We start from the raw sequence: 20,142 nt of genomic DNA on the forward strand, positions 1-20,142 counted from the left end.
AACCAGAGTTGATTCTAAAAAGACAAGTAATTGTGTGTTTGAAATCATCTGTAAAATATAACTTAAATGTCATAGTAGATTTTGTGTGAATAGAACGGTCTTAGTAACTCCTCAGCATCCTTGAAGATGTGAGACAATGTGGCGAAGAGATGAAAGAACTGCCATGCAGATCAGAAATAGGCAGTCTCTGTGAACAGCAGCAAATACAAGATGAATAAAGTACTCTGTCTGTTTTAGGTATCAGACATCTCTAATATTTAGTTGTTTGTTGCACTATTCCATAGATGGAAATGTTGTTTTAATTATAAAGTGGATAATTCACTCCCCGTGGATGATTAGTTTTATTTGAAAACAATATTAATATCATATTAGTGGCAAGAGATAGAATATGAGAGCGCTGAGCAGAAATAGCTACTTAGATGGTAAAATGTGTGTTTCATTATACCATTAGAATGCTGTAATATTAGCAATAGATGAAGATGCAGAAACCTGTTTATTGGTACATTTAATAGGCGTGAAAAGGGTTGAAAGAAAGGACATGACCAGAGAGTGCAATTAGCGAGGCAGGACCTGGTCTTTGTGTGACCCTAGCTGAACCGCTTCTCTGGATATATAAAAAAAAAAAAAAAAACTGGGAGAGAAAGAACTTGACTTCAGAAATGAGATCTGTCTGTCCTATTATTTATATTGTAATTCTATTATACAATCTATTTCTCTACTTCTTCTTTGTGTTTTTGGCTGTGGTATATGTCTTCTTTCTGTCATTCGTGTGCTGTAAAGGTTCAATGTTCTCAGCAGTCATTTTTCTCAGATAGGCTGCTGAGTGATTCCAAAAAATGTATTATGGTCTTTCTGGCAATGCACAAAAGCAATCTGATTTTGGAGTCAGGAATGTACAGTTGATTTATGCTGTTAAAAAGTAAAATGGTTGAGATTTCCAAGTAAAACTAAACCAATGTTTAGGATCAGACATGGTATAGCGACCAACTGTGTGCTGCTTTATGTATCTGGAGTTATGGCTGCCTGATCCATGTTACTTTGTCATTTCTTTGTTTATGCAATGCAGGATATAATGCCTAGGAAGTACAATATATGTGTATAGTTGTCATGATACCATTTTTAAGTTGTGTTTTATCTGCACCAGTCCTGCATTGTATTTATTAGTGTACTGCCTTTAGCCTATGTCATTCAGTTGTCAAATCACTTTTCTCATATTTCTGGTGAGGAAAATATTGAAGCCTAAAGTCAACATAATTGGATTGCATTTATCCTTCAGGTCTATCTCAGTCTGAAGTGCTACAGCAGTTGTTCCACCCGAGCCATCTCCTGCCGCCCCCAACTGGTTGGGCCCTGATCTTATTCTTTCCTTTGTAATAAGCGGAGAATGAGGCAGAATGCGATCTGCCTACTTCCATGTCACGTGTCTTCTTCTGCACAGTGTAAGGAGGTAAAGTGACATATCCAAAGGAGGAGAAGCATTGTGTTCTCCCTCCTTCCTCTGCATGGCCTCTTTGAATGCTGGAGGACCACACATGCAGCCCTCAAGGTTAGCGAAGTTGCCCATCTCTGTGCTTTAGGGAGCACAGACGAATCAGCAACCCATTCAGCTATCGGCATAAAAGTGTCAAACATCGAAATCCATGAGCATGGACCACTAGTGAGACGGGTAAATATTGCCTGAATAACACAGGTCCAAGATGTCGATCCCCCACTGGTCTGCTGCTTGGGGGGAATATTATGTTGATTGTATAAGGTGGACAGAATAATGCATAGGGGGCTGCACAATGTAAGTAGGGAGGAAACTAGTAACATGACTCCCAATAGTAGTTATTTTGGTGGGACTGTCCTGATTATTGTGCCTGAAAAGGGCATGACCTACTGGAAAGTGAGTGTGGTGTCATGTGAATGTGGGGGTAATGTGGACAGATTATGGGAACGGATTTATTTTTCTCCCAATTTATTTTGGAAAATATTGGAAGATATGTAGTAATTGTGCAGTATTAATCAAAACTACAAGTAGATGAGTAATGTATTGTGTAAGGTGTTTGGTATATTTTTTTGCTGCCTCCTTTTGTTTTGTAATTGTGCTAGACCCTACCAGTAGATACATGTCACCATTGGGTGGGAGCTGACAATGCACCAACATTTGAACATTTTCGACATGTAAAATGCCTGGCAGGCTTTTTCAGTCAATTGTTTATGTGATTAATTGTATTTTTGGGTACCTCTGAAAGCTTGGCATGAAACTACCAAATTATGCCACAGTATGTTATGTTTCGTTATTTAGCACTTTAAGTAGAGTGGACTCAATGCTGTTTCAGGCACAGTGAACATTTTCTGTAAATGAAAGAATATATATTATTCCAATTAAGGTCCTCTTCCAGAATTGGTTGTATCACCATTAATGTATTACGTGGTCTTTTCACAGATATTATTTCATCTTTAATCCTGTGCCTGGACCTACTGCTGCTTCTGTGTTATACAACTGATAGACAGAACTAATCATTCAGAGACAACAATGGACAAATAATCTTCACATTAGGGATGGTTTTAGACAGAATTAAACCTTAGGCTGGTCTGAAACCAAGACGCACCCCCCCCCCCCCCCCCCCACCTACATGGTGAATGCTGTGTCATCTCTGCATTGCACACGTACAGTACACTAGACTGTCCCACACAGCATTTCATTATGTCTTTTTTGTTTTGTTACTTGCTATTTTCAAGAGTATGCGCAGAAGCTCCGTTTCAGCCATCATTGGCTGCTTTACTGAAGCAGCTTCAGCACCGGCGTGCCAGATAGATGTGGTCAGCGTGCCACGTCTGGCACGTGTGCCTGGGGCTGCCGACCCCTGACCTAGTATAGCAGCAACTATTGGATACAATTTATGCAGGATCCAATGGTGCTGACATGCAGTGGAGACACAAGTGGTCTGATTCATAACGGAACGCAACTGCTGATACGTGCCATATTTTACGTTAAATTCCTCTGCGCGTTCCCTGAAACAAGATATACGCCAGAGAACGCAAGTGTATCCAATTCATCTACAAGAGCAGAGGACCCGAACTACAGCCTACGATTTCATGGGCGGAACTGGGAGGGGAATGGGCATATGCACATAGTCAAAGTACAGTAATTGCATGCCAAGCTTGAGCATACATAGCAGCTTCCAATTCAAGATTTGGGCATCTCTAAGCTATGTGTTTTTCTGTTGCACCAGCCACAGGGCAGGTGATAGTGATGACGGTCTCCTATGCACGCTAGAACATGTGTCTGCAGTCACGAGCAACTGTAAAAATGCATTTTATGTACAGTAAACATAACTTCCTACTAAATGTATTTTGATGGGGGGGACTATATTATTAACAGGTGACATTGATTGAATATATTCTTTCTTTACCGTGCATTTGTTTGGGACTTTGTATCCCACGTATGTATTGGATGTATCTGTCAGAGTAGAGTGAACCTAGACTCCTATTCAACAACACGTTTCTTTACATCCACTCTTTGTTGAATCCGGACGTGCATATGTCCGATCTACATGCGTTTTTTTAAAAACGCACAATGCTTTCGTTTAACGGGCCCTTAATGAATTAGGCCCAAGGTCTCCAGTCCAAAATATAAGATAAGCAACACCACTAAACTACACAAAATAAGTGTAGTCTTTGATTCTCAGATCCACACCAAGAAGGACCTCATACAATCTTGAACCTCTGCCAATGGAAAGTACTATCAGCAACAATGCAAGTCATGCACTAGATATCTTTTCCTCCGTAAGTTGTTTTTTTTAAGATTTAATTTTTCTCTGTTAACCTAAACATAATGTAAATAGTTAAACATGTTGTGAAATAAAGTAAATGAACACATTAGGATCTCTGTATTATTGTATTACATCATATGTGTTTGTCAGTACACATCTCAGTGTGTGTGTGTGTGTGTCTGTCTCCTAGTACTAGCACTATGGGGCATATTCAATTGTCCACGGGATTGCCGAAAATCCTACGTGGAAAAACCGTTAATACGGTAATTTACTCGCTCGCAGCTCAGGGAGCTGCGAGCTGAAATCCAGCGAGAGATTACCGTATTAACGGAAATAGTTTTTCCGCGCTCGAACCCGCGGACAATTGAATACCCCCCTATGTGTGCTATGTAAACTGATATGTATTGCTGAGCACTGAAATGATTATGGCTGAGAGTGGTATTCCTGTTACAGCCAGTTGATAAATGAATTGGAAGGAATTAGGGCATTTCCATTTGGAACTGTATCTTTGCTAAACAGCAGAAAATCGGGGTGCATGCAAAGTATTTATAAAAACAGAAAGTAATTTGCAAATTCATATATGGAGCTTCATTTTATTTTTGTCTACAATGAAAACTTTTCGTGACGATCTCAAGAATACAAGCTGGGGTGCAACATAGACTTTAAGTAATTTTGTACAGCTTGCAGCAAAATGCAGTGTGGGACATTTATGAGAACCGGCGCAAACGGAAAGGGTGGTGTTACCATAGAAACCTATTGGATTCTGACATTTTAAGTGCAACTTAAAAAATTAAATGAAATATGATTTCTCTTGGCAGGGATTCCATTTTCCTTTCACTTGTTTTTTATAGAGGTTTCTCATTGCCCATACATGAACACACAAAGGAACAGACAGAAAAAAAATGATTTAACCACTGATTGATCAACATGTTGGAATTTTGAGAGATTTGGGACAAACATAAAGCACATCTGCATTTGACCCTACTTAATATTGCAGTGCAGACTGCTATATACTAACAATTGGATTTCCATCCATAGATCAATAGCTCTGGCCTGACACGAATGGCTGTTTGGTTAAACATTTTAACCTTTTAATGTTATGTTATCTTCTTAAATCATTTGTAGAATTCAGTGTATTCTGTATCTTGAAAACACTGTATATTTTGTTTCTTCAAATTTGGCCGCAGAGAAGTGGTCAAGTAGGTCTGTACTATTTTCTTTGTTTTTATGGAGGTGTTATGTAGCTGGGAAATGGGAATATGTTGTGTTTTACCATTAACCTTGGACTCAGCCAGCAGATCTGTGTTACCAGCTGTGATTGCAGAGAGTGTGTTCCCTAGAGAGTCAGTACAGATCCAGCTTTCAGTGGGCTAATAATTCCCCAGCAGAGATTATTGCTCCACTTTTCTAGGTCTGCACTCTGTATTTTCCTGTGTGCCAGAACTCTAGCCCTTCAGCTGCATTCAGTCAAATACATCCTGCTTATCATCTGCATCTCCAAAGGCAGCAGCAAGAGAGAGGAGGACTGGAAGCTTTCTCTGCCATTTCTGTACTGCATCTGCCAACACACTGAACTGGAAGCAAAACAATCCTAAATCAACTAATAGCTTCAACTCATCCCGTGCCCTCAATTCTTATTACCAGCATTTCTCTTTTTAAATTCCTTCTGTTTCAAACTATGTTCTCATCTATCAGCATATGTTAAAGCAGCATTGCCCCTACATTTCTCAGTTTGTTCCACTGGCTATATATGTCAACACAAGTGTTTCAACCTTTGCTGCACTACTTAAAGTCTGATTCAACTCTACAATTAATCTCTCAAAAATATTTTTCACTCAACAAATTGTTATCGGTCATATCCCCATATATGCATTCCTGTAAATATTGTGCTAAAACTGCACCACAATAGAACAATGTAGAGATGTCATCTCAACCCCTTCCCCAGTCAGGCTGTTGATTAAAGGAGAGCATACAAAAAACTGTAAAATCACTTTACTAACAAGACATGGCAAAGGAAGGTGTTCAGTGTTTCTATTTAGTTTAGGGTTCAATTTAATATCTGTGACCGGATGGACCGCCTATGACACCCTGTCTGTTGTTGCTGGGAACCGGCTGGGCTTACTTTGCCACCGTTCCCTTAAGTTATCCAATATGCGCCCTCTTGCCGCAGTAGGAGGTGCTTACAAGAGCCACCACTGGACTCCTATACCGGCATCCAGAACTGGGTTTCTTATGCATAACTGATGCTGTCTCGTTGCTGGTGTACCTGGCCTGGTAACTCCGGACCTCTTACTATGGATCCGGGTTGCTGTGAATGGATCCCCCCCTGGCCTATCACATAGACCAGGGCTGCTGGGTAGCAGGCAGAGCGGTGGTACTGGAAACACTTGGGTCCAAACCTCAGAGACAGCCGGATTAGATTTTTCGTCTAATCTGCAGATCACAGGAATACAGCAATTGAAGATGTTTTCAAGTAGGTCTTGAAGCAAGATGTTTATTTGCTCTCACCCTCATTGGAGATACCAGGGTGATCAGGTAAGATGAAAATCAGAAGAACAAGTTTCAAATACAAGCTGATGCCTTTTTACAGTTCAGAAACAGTCTATTTTTAGAATCAGGATGTACCCTGCTTCCCAAAACATAGATTTACATGCATTTCAAGGCTAACAAAATTTACACTCATCTATGAAAATTTACTCTGGACAAAAGGCCGCACAGTAACGACCCCCTGCTGGGCCTTTGGCCAGAGCAGGCATGAGACTTCATCATATGCCTAATTGGAGGTTTCTACTAGCAATCTTACAAATCCCAAACAATGACATGTCCATACAAAACACATCCCAATACAAAAAAGACTTTGCAAACAAAGGCTCATTTTATCAGATATATACATCAGAAATAATGCATTTCCTTTAGTAAGGTTAACACAGGAAAAACGAGTTTCTACCCTGGTCTCAGAAATAACAATTTCCTATCTCAAAATATATACAATATTAAAAATAAGTCCATTGGCAATTTATATAAATCAGTGCCCTGCGCTATTTCCCTTAAATAAATTGATACCATAAGTTATTTATGAGTGATCCAGTTACAATACTATTCAAATAGAATTTCCTTACCTGCATTAATTTTTTTTTCTCAAGCCTTCTAGGAACCTGAAAATGGCTAATGAATGGTCATTTTTCTGGAAGACTACATAAAAAAAAAAAAAGAAAATGAGGAGTTTGGTCACTCACTTTTTTCAGCTTTGTTTGGATAATGTATTTCATCACGCAAAGCTAGTCGTCAGGCTCTCGTCCCTGCCCACATCTCCTGACATCTGGGAGAATTTTCAGACTTTCTCAGGAGCCCGGAAGTACTCCCAGAAACCCAGGAGCCTCCCAAACATACCAGTGTATGTGCCCTTGAAGTACATTCTGAAATAAAAGGAGAGGGGGAAATAATTGAACAAAACATGGTCTAGTGGGGAAAGACATTTACACGGCAGTTTACCATTTCTTTGTTTGAAGATGGAGCTAAATGTCTGTGTCTGGAGAACGTTTTCACGGAGAACGGAATTTGCAATCGCTCTTAACACGTGTCTTATAAGCTGGTTTAAAGTTTTCATAAGAAATCCGACTGTTAAACCCTGTGTGTCAAATTGTGAAAAGGACACAAAAGGGGGCAGTAATTAAATGATCAGGTTTTTAATGTGTAGCATTATTACTGGTGTCCCACAGAACTTAGATTTAGTGTGCTCAATTGACACATTACATTGTTGACAGTCTCATACCTCAGTTCCTCTAACAGCAGTTTCCAGCATGTCTCATGCCTAAGATTCCTCACATCCTTCCTGTTATCACCTTTAACTCAAGGAGGTAATTAAACTGCAAGTATCACTCATTATTTAATACTTTTGCTACATCAAACACTTCTCTTCTTCTAGCATTCAATTTTAGCAACTCCTATTAAGTACACCTTTAATATTTTGAATAAATTGCGTATTGGAAGAAAACAGACATATCGTATGTATTGGTGGGCATTTGTAAAAACTGGTGCATAGGAAAAGATGGATGTTGCACATAACAACCAATCAGATGTTTACCTTTACTTTCTAAACTGCACTGAAGAGTGACAGCTGAAATCTGATTATTTGCTATAGTCAACACCACCTGTTTACATAATTATTGCCCATTGTTTTGTTGATTCATGTCATTCTCAATTTATACTGGATAGTTTATTTCTCATACTTGCCAATTTTGGGGGATGTGAAGCACAACTGTGGAGGAGTGTGAAGTGTTGCAAATTGCATTATTTTTGCCCAGCCCCTCGAGATGCTACTATTGAATTGTTTTGCCTCAGGGGAGGGGCCACAGTGACGCAATTTGTGACAAATCGTATAATGGAGGCCCTCATCTCAACCACTTCACTAGGAAGATGCCAGAGAATTACCTGCTTTCCCGGGAGTCCAAAAGACCTATGTGGAGTTTGAGTCTCCCAAAATATGCTTGGAGAATTAGCAAGTATGATATTTCTGCAGTTAATTTATTACTATTGTGAAGGGTAGTAAAGTAAAAAAAAATAACATCATAGGACCTGTTGACAGGTTTAGTTTAAAAAATGATATATGCCGTAATGTGTTCCAAAAATTGTTTTTGAATATTTACAAGAAAAAGGGATACAATTCGTACCTAATAATTAACATTATCACCAACATTTATTTATATAGCGCCAGCAGATTCCGTAGCGCTTTACATAATGAAAGACCTTACAGTAGTTGACATCCCAGCCAACTCTATACTGTCTATTTACTCCACCAAATTTAAATTCCTACACCTGGATTAAAGACACTATGTACCCAGAAAATATGGTTTTGTTGTATTTTTGGTAGCTCGCCAAGTGAAAATATTGTTTTATATCTAGATAACAAGTTATGGCTGGCTTAACTGTCTTTTGTCTCCAAATAAAACTAAATAAATAAAACACTAAGGTGGCAGCCATACTTGTGATTCACAACATGTTTCTTTGACTTCTGAACTGTCTGTGTATCCTCCTTCCAGCACAGCTTCATGTTAAACGCTTCCAACGCTTGCAGGCATCTCTTGATTTGTATACAGATCTTTGCCAATGCAATATAAAAATAAAGTTGCTTTACATTTATTAATTTTGCTAACAAATTTGGCTTCACGCATGTGTGGACATTTTGCACAGATCCAGTCCAAGTTGTAAGGGTCATAGAGAACTGTAGGTGGAGGGGGGGCAGAGGGTTAAGTAGAAACCCATTTGTAGAGTGTTACAAATGTCTTTCTCATAAAGGGCATTTAAGGTACTAAATATATATTTTGTGTGTAAGCTAATGAGACAATCTGAGAAGTCAGCTATCAGTAGGAAATCGATCCCACAGTCAGAGAGCTGTGCCAATTCAAACAACTGGTGTTGAGAAGCTGATGGAATTCTTTTGTGTTTGGTTTCAAACCTCTGTGGCAGTGATTTGATTTTGTTATGGTTTTTAATTACATAGCATCCCCTTTGATTTCCCTGCATGCAGTGTTTACAAGCTGTTCTTCCCCCATTGAATAAATGGCTTATCACGCACAGGGAGGTCTGTGCTTTTCCCACAGAGTATGTAATGTTCTGTGCTGAGACATTATTTTTTTTATTGTTTCAGTAAGGTAAATTGTTGTTTTGTGTGTCTGCAGATTCAATCTGTGTACCAGGGTTTGATCCAAGTCTTAGTATGATGACTGGCATAACTCCAATCAATCCAATGATGGCTGGAATGGGCCTACTACCTCCTCCACCGGCACAGCTTCCTATTGTGAAAGAAATCATCCACTGTAAAAGCTGCACCCTCTTTCCACCTAATCCCAGTAAGTACCAACTTAGACCTACTGCTTTCACATGATAGCCATACAAACATACTGTAGAATGTGTGTACACATGTTGTTACAGTCATAAAACAGCAGTATTAAGTGATTCTTTCCAGTTGATTACATTGTGATTTTGTAAATACATTCCACTTTTCTCTGCTGCAAAACAATAAATAATGCAATGCACAATAAAATAAAATCTCTTTGCAAAAAATAACACAGCCGGCTGTTTGTCTTGAAGCAGAACACTACAAGACCCTAGCCAAAAGTGCTTTAGACATATCTCTGCTTACCACCATGTGTTTAGAAAACCGATAGACCCAATGTTTTTACAGTATGTCTGCCACTCCTGCATATCTGCCACCCTAGGCCCAGTCCTATGTGGCCTTTCCAAAAATCCGGTCCTGATCAGCACAAAATCTTGTCCAGGGACTCCTGTGATATTACAGCCTAGGGCAGGGGTAGGCAACCTGCGGCTCTGCAGGTGTTGTGAAACTACAAATCCCAGCATGCCTTGCCACCTATCTGGTGGTTATCTAATGGCAAAGCATGCTGGGACTTGTAGTTTCACAACACCTGGAGAGCCGCAGGTTGCCTACCCCTGGCCTAGGGCATAGGGTCAAACTCAGTCATTAGGAGCTACCAACAGTTGATTTTTTCAGGATTTCTTTAATCAGGCAAAGGTGAGTTAATATATTTTTATGGGTCAGTAATTATCGTACTTGCCTACTCTTCTGAAATTTCTGGGAAGCGCAGGAATTTCGGGGAGTCCTCCTGGACTCCGTAAGAGTAAGCTCCCGGATCCCAGAGTAGACGGGACCTAATTACACGGTTTGCATGATCAGACACCGCCCCCTGCTATACAATGTTTGAATATCGGGATTTCATAGAATGGGGGTGGGGCCACGGGGATGGTGCCACCATGCCCTCCTCCTGTGCTTGCAATCTGACAACCCCACTGGGTTATCCCGGACAGGGGGTTATAAAAGTCAGTAAGTATGGTAATTATCCCACCTATTTCTAAAGATAGAAATACTAAAACCATGACTTAGTCTTACTTTTGATGACTGGGTTTGAGCTCCTCTGGACTTGAGCAAGGATTATTTTGGAGTTGGCCTAAAGAACTTCTCTAAAGATGTCAGATGTTATAAAGGCCTGGTGGAAAAGTTTGGGATCACGATAAATAAATAATTCAGTGTCCACCTGTATACAAGTATGAAGCGTTTGTCTTTACTGCAATGAGTCCTTCCCTTTAAGACAATTTTTACTTAAAACCACTACAGCTCCTACTTTGGTTGTATTTTGTTTTTGGTTGTGTTAATATGGCTCTCAGTCAGTTTTTTTTAAAAAATAAAATAAAATCTGGCAGAGTATTTTATAAACTTTCATGTTTAATATCTAAATCGAGAGTATGAATATTCTATAGATAAACAGAAAAGCATTTGTTAATGCCTCTTATTTTATTTTATTATTTCTTTTATGCACTTTGACGGCTTATATATATAAATGCATTATTTATAAAATGTGAGTGCAATGAATCCTGTCCTAAGAGCCTGGAATCTATTTTTTCCCTTGGGCAGAGTGAGATAAAATTATTTCACTCCTTCATTGTCTCTGTACTCTTCTTGCGCCGGCTACATGATATGCAGTCCTGCCAGCTGACTCCATCCGTCACAGTCTGACTGATCCAAGATGGTCTTTCTTCAGACTGAGCTCCATGGCTCCAGTTTAATATTCATTGATGCAGTCTTTGCTTTTCTCAGGGTGATTTAGGCCCCACTCAAATGCATCAAGTTTAAGTATTCATGAAATAGTGTAACCCTTTTATTCCCTATCTAAAATGATAAGAAATGCTTTCCCAGAATTATTTCAAGGGAATTGTTGGTAAATTGATAGCAGGATTTTTATATCTAACAGCTACTCATCAACTAGCAGAACAGTTCCAGCATTTCCCAAAGTGCAGCACACAGTACTAAAAAATAATTGAATCAGTTGAAAGCTGTCTAGTGAAACTTAAATATATTAGGAATGTGACCACATGATATTGGATAAAAGTCAAAGTGGTTAAACCCTGTTTATCTGGTCAATAGTCAGACACTGGGTTATGCATCATTGTTCTGCAGTAACCTCATTGATCCTTTCCCCCTGTTGTTTTCTAGCTTTGTATTACAAACAAGAGAAAACATTGTGTGGAGGAACAATATAGTCAGGAGTTAACTATACACAGAGCTAATGTAATTCATTATATTGTATTTATTTATTTTCAGTTCAAATCACAATATGTATTGTTTCTTTGCCCTTTGAATTTGTCTGATGTAAATATTCATATCTACCTGTAGTTTTCAAAAATCTAATATCCCCAGCACATCCTGAAGTTAAGTCTGATGTTTGTGATATAACATTACTTGCCACTCTTGAAAACATCATCTATTAAATCTTCCCTCGCTTCTTGTCTTGTGCTTGGTCTGTCTTGGCTGTAAAACTATAGTTTGATGACTAAACGTTACTAAGAAGCACAGTAAGCCTGCTCCTACCAGTACATGGTATGACCACTCTCATAAATACTCATTAATATTTATAGCTGTTCAGAAGAAAAAGGTTAATTTCAAAGAAAATATATAGCTGTAGTATATGTTTATGTATGTGCTGTCTGTTCATATATCTGTTTAATTTGCAGGTATTCTTAAATTTAAAATAATAATATAGTAATAATCGTGGTATTCTAAAGATTAAAAATTTAGTAATAAAACAATACTTATAGCACTTGCTCCCCTACTTTAATTGGAAAGCTATGCTCAACAATGTGACACCAAGCTTGCGGCACTGTTAGCTTATTTATATTAATGCTGATTGTAATTCAAAAAAACAAACCAAGGAGAGCATGATGGCATGGATAGAATGCCCTGAATCACATTGTTTCTTTAAATTAAACGTATTCTGTTTTGTATAAAAGACTTTCTATAGCAAAGATGAAATGTTTTACGATGCAGTGATTTTGGGTTGTTTAAAGATGACCACCATTTCCTGTCGAAAATCAATAAATAGATAATAATTTGCTCTACAACTAGCAGAAGTGACCCCTCTCTTGTCAGATGAAAGGTTTGGAATGTGGACAAATTTGAACGATATCTTACAATTATTCTTGTTTTCATATCATTGCTGTTTTTGCACATGATGTATAATCATCATCATCTTTATATGACGCCACAGAATCTGCACTGCTGCACAATCAACAAAAAATTAACTGAAAAAAATACATATAATTAAGATAATGATTTGCAATTGTTCAGTAAATGATTGATAAGTTTACCATCCAGTATTATGCAGAATACATTGTCAAAAGTTTCCTATAACTATATAACCTTGTCATTCATAAAACGGTTGTCACTGTTTTGTATCTACTTAAGAACAAATATTTGGTTTCACAAGTTCATGTTTAACAGCATCACTGCATCATTTTTATGTCTGTTCTGTAAGAGAGTCCAGTTTTCTAAAGTGTCTGTATGACTTTCATCATCTCAGACTACAAAGCTTATGGATGGTTCATTTTATCAATTTTCTAACTGCAAAACAAATGGAAGCAAACCAGCTTTAGTACCCTGCAGACCGTGCATATGTGTGGGCCAGTTTTTATCCTACCACTAACAATTAATTAAGATTTTTCATATGATCCCATAATGTCATAACAAAATTCAATTTTCTGAACCAAATAGTATTTACTAGTACCCTAAATGAAAGGTAAATAATGGTCTACGCTTTTAGCATTACAGCCAAGTAGGAACATGCATGCTGTTAGGTTATGCTTTCCTCTGTTCTGGCATTCTGTTGTTTTATCTAGAACAAGACAGCAGCGATAACCAGCGGAGTTTTTCATCATAATGTCAGAGCTTTGTGTTTTCTGCTTTTTTCTTTTTTTGTCTTTTGATGTCTTTCAGTATAGTTGAACTGGAATAAAATTACACCTGTTTTTATGTGTTTATGTAGCCAATATTTACAGATGACATGATAACTGTTCCTCCCCAACAAAAGTATTTATAGCTACTTCTGCACATTGTACAAAGTCCTCAGTATTATGTAAGGATTTGCACCAAATGATGGAAACCATTCTAAACAAGCAAAAGTAAAAACCTTGAAGGCATTACATTCAGTAAGCAATACATCACAATGAATGGCTTAATGGAGGAGTTGATCGGGACCAAGAAATGAGTGTGGTCACGATCCTATGCCTGGTACTATTATTTTTTTTTTTTTTATATATATATCATTTTTTATTGAAGTGGAAAAGAATACAACCGAGATAAGACACTTGTTGAAAATTAAATTTGCATCATAAAATGATTACAATTTGTGTGCCACAAATAACAAACACAATGCAAAAATTTCTCAATTTGCAGTCATTTATGGACTAAAGATAATAAATAGAAAGAAATCAAATGTGCAGGGAGACGTGTGGGGTCATAAACCAAGGAGCAGAATCACTAACTCTAATATGAGAGGAGGGATTTTCTGGACCAGGACCTGGAGAATGCGCTTTCTCGCAGCTGTCAATATTGCAAGTAATAATTTTTTACAGCCCCTGCGCGCTCTGCTGTATTTTGGGTAGAATTTAAAAGATTTGAGCAAGATGGACGTGTGCAACGTTCTCTCAGAAATAATGCCGTTGATTCAAATTCCGCAATCTTGACTGCCATAAGGGGCTGGAGTGAAACCTCCAGGTTGGAAATATTTGTCAAGATATATCTGCAAAAACCATCCATTTAATCTACCTATTCCTTACTTACCTTGATGCCTTGGAGCACAATCCACTTCTGCAAAACTGAGCATAGGGTCTAAAAACCAAATTAAATAACAGCAGAGAAAGAGGGAAACCTTGACGCGTACCTCTAGACATCTGAAATCTAGCACTCGTCATGCCATTGATCAGTAAGGAAAAAAAAATCTCAACAGGGTCATTAAAGTTGTTACTAAAATATCTATGAAGAAGGAGCTCATGTAAATACGACCATGCCACTGAGTCACGTCCTTTCTGAGCATCAAGAATCATGTTTGATGTGTGGTGTGAGGCTGATGTCACGACTGCTGAAATTGCAGTACATATACCTTTTACCGATTTGTGACCAGAAGCAAACCCTAGCTGTTGTTCTGTCAATAAAGAGGATATAATAATTTGTAATCTGCTGGCCATAATCTTAATGTTCACAATAAGTAGGGGGATGGAATGATACAAGCTCTCAACTTGGGGATCTTTTCCTGGTTTAGGAATAAGTACTGTACTGTGCAGAGTTGATAGAGGGGTAAGTCGAGCGGTCCCTGTGTATCTAAGTGGTCCCTCAGAAGCTTATGCATTAAAGGAACATTACAAGTGCTGTCTCTATAAAGTGTTGAGTAGTAATTCTGAAAGGCTTCAACTATTTTCTTTTACTATGTGGCCTCTCCTTTTTTTGAGGCTGGGCCATGTTGGCCAAAAGTTTTCCAGCTCTGTTTCCACACTGGAAAAATCGCAAAATCAATCAGTGATCTTGCTTAAGAAGCCAGGAATCTTTCCAGTAACTGACGTGTTTCCTTATGCGTGGTAAAGTTGGCCTCAGTCATCTATAAATAATAAGAATTTTTTCAAAAAATCAAACGATTACAGGATTAGGTTTAGAAGTATTGCCCTTTCTCTTTCTGGGCTTAGTTGGTTGGCTCTTTCAATTTGAGGGGAGTTAAGGTTGTCCTGCAGTTTCAAAGCTACAGTTAAGGTCTGGTTTAAAAATGATAACATCCTGGCCTTTAATGTGTTCTGGAATCTAAAAACCGTAAGTTATTCTGCCGATTCTCCCAAATCATCTCATTTTTCTTGGAGTTGTTGTAGTTGTTTAGTGTTGTGTATGAAGATACAACCCTTAGCTGGGATGGCAGTTACCCTCTGTGGGATTTAACTCACTCGGGTAGACCAGAATATATCCAAAATAAGGCTTTATTACGACAGCACAACACCACAAGACGTTCACAAGTTACAGGGTAAATGGTAGCATGTATCCTCCAGCAGCCTCTTGCAGTCAGCACTTCAAAGTAATAATCTCAGTCTCTTTTAGAGTCTTATCCTCCCGCAATATTTCCACTACCGATTAGCAAACAGTTACTGGCTCACACAGACCCTGTCCTGGTAGGGTTTCCTCCAGCGGCACCACGATGCCTGGCCCAGAGTCCTTTTCGCTGATGTCTTGTACACCAGGATCCTCCAAGCTAGAATCCCTCTATTGGCATTCTCCTCTCCCTATATTCTTCGCTGTATACACAGGAAGTAGGGTCAAATGTCTCAAACCACCCCCTTGCAGCAGGGGTCTCTAAGTGGAGACTTTAGCTGCTAGACATACTGTCCCTGTTACCTTGATTATACAATGGAATGGCTTGACTCAATTAGCTATTTTGGCTGGATACACTAAACATGGGGTTACAATATTACAGCAGGGAATGACACTGCACGCTTACATGAAACAATAAGACTTTTGACACATTGTATCAGCAGTGTTACGCCATCTGAATCTGTCATACATTTTGATACAATAACATTTATATTGATACATTTCCCAATGCTACTTCATCCAATATATTACTGTGGAGACACATTGCATATCATTTAGAAGTTCTAACCTCATTACCTTTCAGGTTACCTGTTGACCTAGCTTATTAACATGGGCTGCCAGCTAGTTAACTCAGACATTGTTCTGATTACAAACCAAATCTAAGCTGCACCTCATAACAATGGACATTTGAGACAAATGGTAAATACATTAACTAACACAAGGAAAATGACTGCTGTTGTCCTGTTATTTTCACACAGTATGGCAATATTCTTTATATTTATACTACATAAAACATTGCAGGTAATAGCAAGGGCAATATGTACCTAATAACATGAAATAATAATACACATAATACACTGATGCTCTGGTGTATATACTTAGTCTGGGTCAAGGATTAAAATGTACATTAAACCGTGAGAAACGGGTGATGAATGCAAAGTTCTCAGTCCAGTAGCACCCCGTTTCCTCACAGTGTGTTCAGACTCATTTTGCAAAGACAGGACATTGTCTTCGGTGTCACTATTACGCTGTTCAACATTATTTATTCTGGCCGTGTTATCAGACACTTTTGCTATGGTGGACTCAATGGAAGTCTGTAGTGCCTCAAATTTTTTAGCAACTATTGATAATAGAATATTTAGTATATCTTGTGCTGTTTTCTGTACCTGCAACAGGAATGTCCTATGATAGGGACGTAACACTGACTTCCTTAATAGTGTCTGGTGGTAAGGGCGAGGGAGTAGGGGATTTGCTTCCACCGGGTTTATTTTATACCCAGTTTGGCCTGCTCTATCTTGCTTACAGTACATTTTAACAATGTCTTAAATTCTCACAACTGCAATTCCAGTTGTTTGCTCAAAGATAACTTAAGCTTTGGTCTCCATAATATAGCCCAGAGCCAGTAGATGATGCTGGAGTGCAAGTTGAAGTGAGGAGAGTTGCAAAATTGCGTCCATCTTGGTTGTGCTGCCCACCAGAATTTCTGGTACTATTGTATATACTCACTGCATCTTATACAAGCAAATCATTGTCCTCCCATTATATTTTGATAAAAATAAGTGGTAGCCAATAGTGAAAACATTTAAAGAAAATACATGAATTCAAAACAAGCTGACTCCAGTCATTTCAGTCCCATGAAGGTAAAGATGGTCCTGCCCAAATGAGCGGACAATATAAAAGGTATGGGGAACTGTTGATGCATAAAATAGCAGAATAGTAATTGTATCTGTTGGTGGGGAAAGTGTGTGCGACTCCTGTAACACAGCAGCATTGTCCGACACCAATAGTAAAGTAACCATTGCTGACTGGCATTTCTGTGTCGCTACCGAAGCTGTGGTGCAGCTGGAATGAAGAGACAGTGGAAGGTAGAGACATGAAAGATGAATTTGTCATTGTAGAAATATCAAGATAGTCAGCTGCTGACAACCATGAATGTCCATCATATATGTCAACTACATCTCCTTTATCTTCTGCTACTGGAACAGGCTTTCACTCTAGTGCTGCTTGGGCATTTGCTACCTCTGGGTACCATGTGCCCAGTATCTGTCTTTGGCATCATGCTCGTGGGCATCACTGTGGTGCTGACCCTAGTGTATGTGTGTGCTTGAGAATTTAGACTGAGTCTCCAATGGGGGAGGCAATGATGTGAATGATAAATATATAAATAAACTGTAATAATAATAATGCTCGCAGCTGGACACTGAACCAAGGCACTTGTTCCCTAACATTGCATGAGTTGTGTCAGCAGCAGCTGTCAGCAAGCAGGCCACAGAGATCACCCAAGGATAAACAGAGATTTCAGCAGCAATGACAGTTGAACTCTCTGGCTGGGTCCAGCAGCTGAACGGAGATGGTATTTCAGTTGATTTGTAAAACAATCCTATCTATGTGGTGTTGACATTCCTTAGAACCACCTTGTAATTTCCCACTGCTACACAAATTTGTTTCTGTTTTATATTTGTGATACTATGATTGGGATGTAGGGCAAGGAGCTGATATAAAGTGCAGTCATCTCTAACTGCTGTCTGCATGCCAGGTTGAAATACATTCAAAAAGGGAAACCAATTTAACTTTCAAATTGTTAATTATTTGGCCCAATATTTAGTGCCGCCATCTTCTTAACTCCATTCCCTTTATGAGTTGCTAACATTTCTCCTCCTGCTGTGGAACTATAAGTCCCAGCATCCCCTGTCAGCTTCTGGCTGTCCTATATGTTATGAATGACATTCTGTTATATATGTATTTTATTAGATATGATTTGGTATAACACTTCCAATAAAATAGACGTTTAAGACAAATACCACATCTTTTTTAAAGTAAATATTACTTTCTGGTGCTTTTTCTAGTAGACATGAAGTGTAGTAATGATACGTTTCAGTGTGGAAACTTACCACATATCATACAGTGTTTTGTGCAAGGCAGTTGTTTTTTTGTATAAGTTTCAGGAGCTTATCAGAAGTGTTTATATAAGTTCTGATAATGAGGGGAGTTATGTTCCTACACATTGTAGAGAACCTATCAGTAATTTGACTGGTGTAAATGCAGGCACACTCTTTCAAGCCACCTTTAGCCATAATGCTTAGAACAGTAACTTGAATTCTGCTGCATAACAAATGTAAATGCTGTGTCCTATATCTCAAGATCTGTCAAGGTTTGGACAGTTTACATCTGCAGATCTTCTTTAGTAGCTCTTGTAAATAAGGCAACTTGCATTTTAGGTTTACCGGCCCTTTAATTGGCTGCATTTATAATAAAAAAAAGGTTTAATGTTTAATATGCTAAATTTTGTCTTTATTTACTATAGACTTGCCTCCACCTTCTACAAGAGAGCGGCCCCCAGGCTGTAAAACTGTATTTGTTGGAGGATTACCCGAAAATGCCACAGAGGAGATTATTCAAGAGGTCTTCGAGCAATGCGGAGATATTACAGCAATTCGCAAAAGCAAGAAGAATTTCTGTCACATTCGATTTTCAGAAGAGTTCATGGTTGATAAAGCCATTTACCTATCTGGTACAGAACATTCTAATTCTAGCAAATTTCCATTTGCTGTAATTTATATTTCCCTCATACATTCAGTTTTGCCCTTTTAATGACCTTGGCTTGTTCAATTTATGCCTCGGGCACTTTGCTGTTTTTCACTAGAGTGTGTTTAAAGCTTAGTTAGTCAACTTTTTAGTTTAAAGTTCCAGTTAACACTGCTCTGTGACTATTTGTATAACTTTCTGTTGTTACCAGTAGACTACACACAGCTGTGAATTTACTTGTTAGTTCCACATTTTAATAGCTTAACACTTACCTTATATAATCACATAAATAGTTTGCGTCATGCCCCAATGGAAGACAGTACTTGGATCCTGCACAAGCGTATTTTTGTATTCACAATCCAAAATTATATGGTGGCCTATTTATTAGCAACAGGGCTAGTTATGTATCACTGCTTGTTGCAACAATAGAAAACTTCCTATCACTGCAATTTACCATAAAATTGATTACTCAGCCTCCCGGCAGTACTGGTTGGCAGTGGTAAGAAGTTCTTACCATTTCGCCAGCCAGTCTTGGGCACATTTGCATTTGTGTGAACTTGCTTGCCTGCTCGAGTACTGTAGCTGGAAGCCCGGACTTGGACTGCCTGGTCCACTTTAATTAAACAAAAAAAAAGTTAGTTTAAGAAATACTTAAAAAAATTGTAATTGAATCTGTGTATTCTTATATGAAGGAAGGATTTATTTAAATGAATAAAGCCTTTCTTCAAGAATAGCAGTGGTATTTGTATAATGCACACCTAAAGAACATCTCATCTCTATAAGAGAATCAATGTATTTTAGCCAGTAATTAAAAAAATTCACTTTTTTTTTTTTTTGATGCTGACAGACGTGTGTCCAAAATACCAATTTTCTTTCATATCTAAAATAAATAAGAAAATGAGGTGACTGGCCAGAGCTTACCTAGGGTAACGGCAGGGAACT

The 20,142-nt window shown here is 38.4% G+C and overlaps 1 protein-coding gene across 5 annotated transcripts in view; it reads left to right on the top strand.

Annotated features, from left to right (window-relative positions):
* Positions 1-20,142, top strand: part of ENOX1 (ecto-NOX disulfide-thiol exchanger 1) — a 398,268-nt gene that overhangs the window by 268,361 nt on the left and 109,765 nt on the right. For all 5 annotated transcript variants that reach the window (XM_075199754.1, XM_075199753.1, XM_075199757.1 and 2 more), the window contains 2 exons: positions 9,437-9,607; positions 18,980-19,186. In XM_075199754.1, coding sequence (XP_075055855.1) covers positions 9,437-9,607; positions 18,980-19,186 — 378 coding nt within the window. The remainder of the gene's footprint in view (positions 1-9,436; positions 9,608-18,979; positions 19,187-20,142) is intronic.

Source organism: Mixophyes fleayi, chromosome 2 (genome assembly GCF_038048845.1).
Source record: "Mixophyes fleayi isolate aMixFle1 chromosome 2, aMixFle1.hap1, whole genome shotgun sequence".
Classification (NCBI taxonomy): Eukaryota; Metazoa; Chordata; class Amphibia; order Anura; family Limnodynastidae; genus Mixophyes; species Mixophyes fleayi.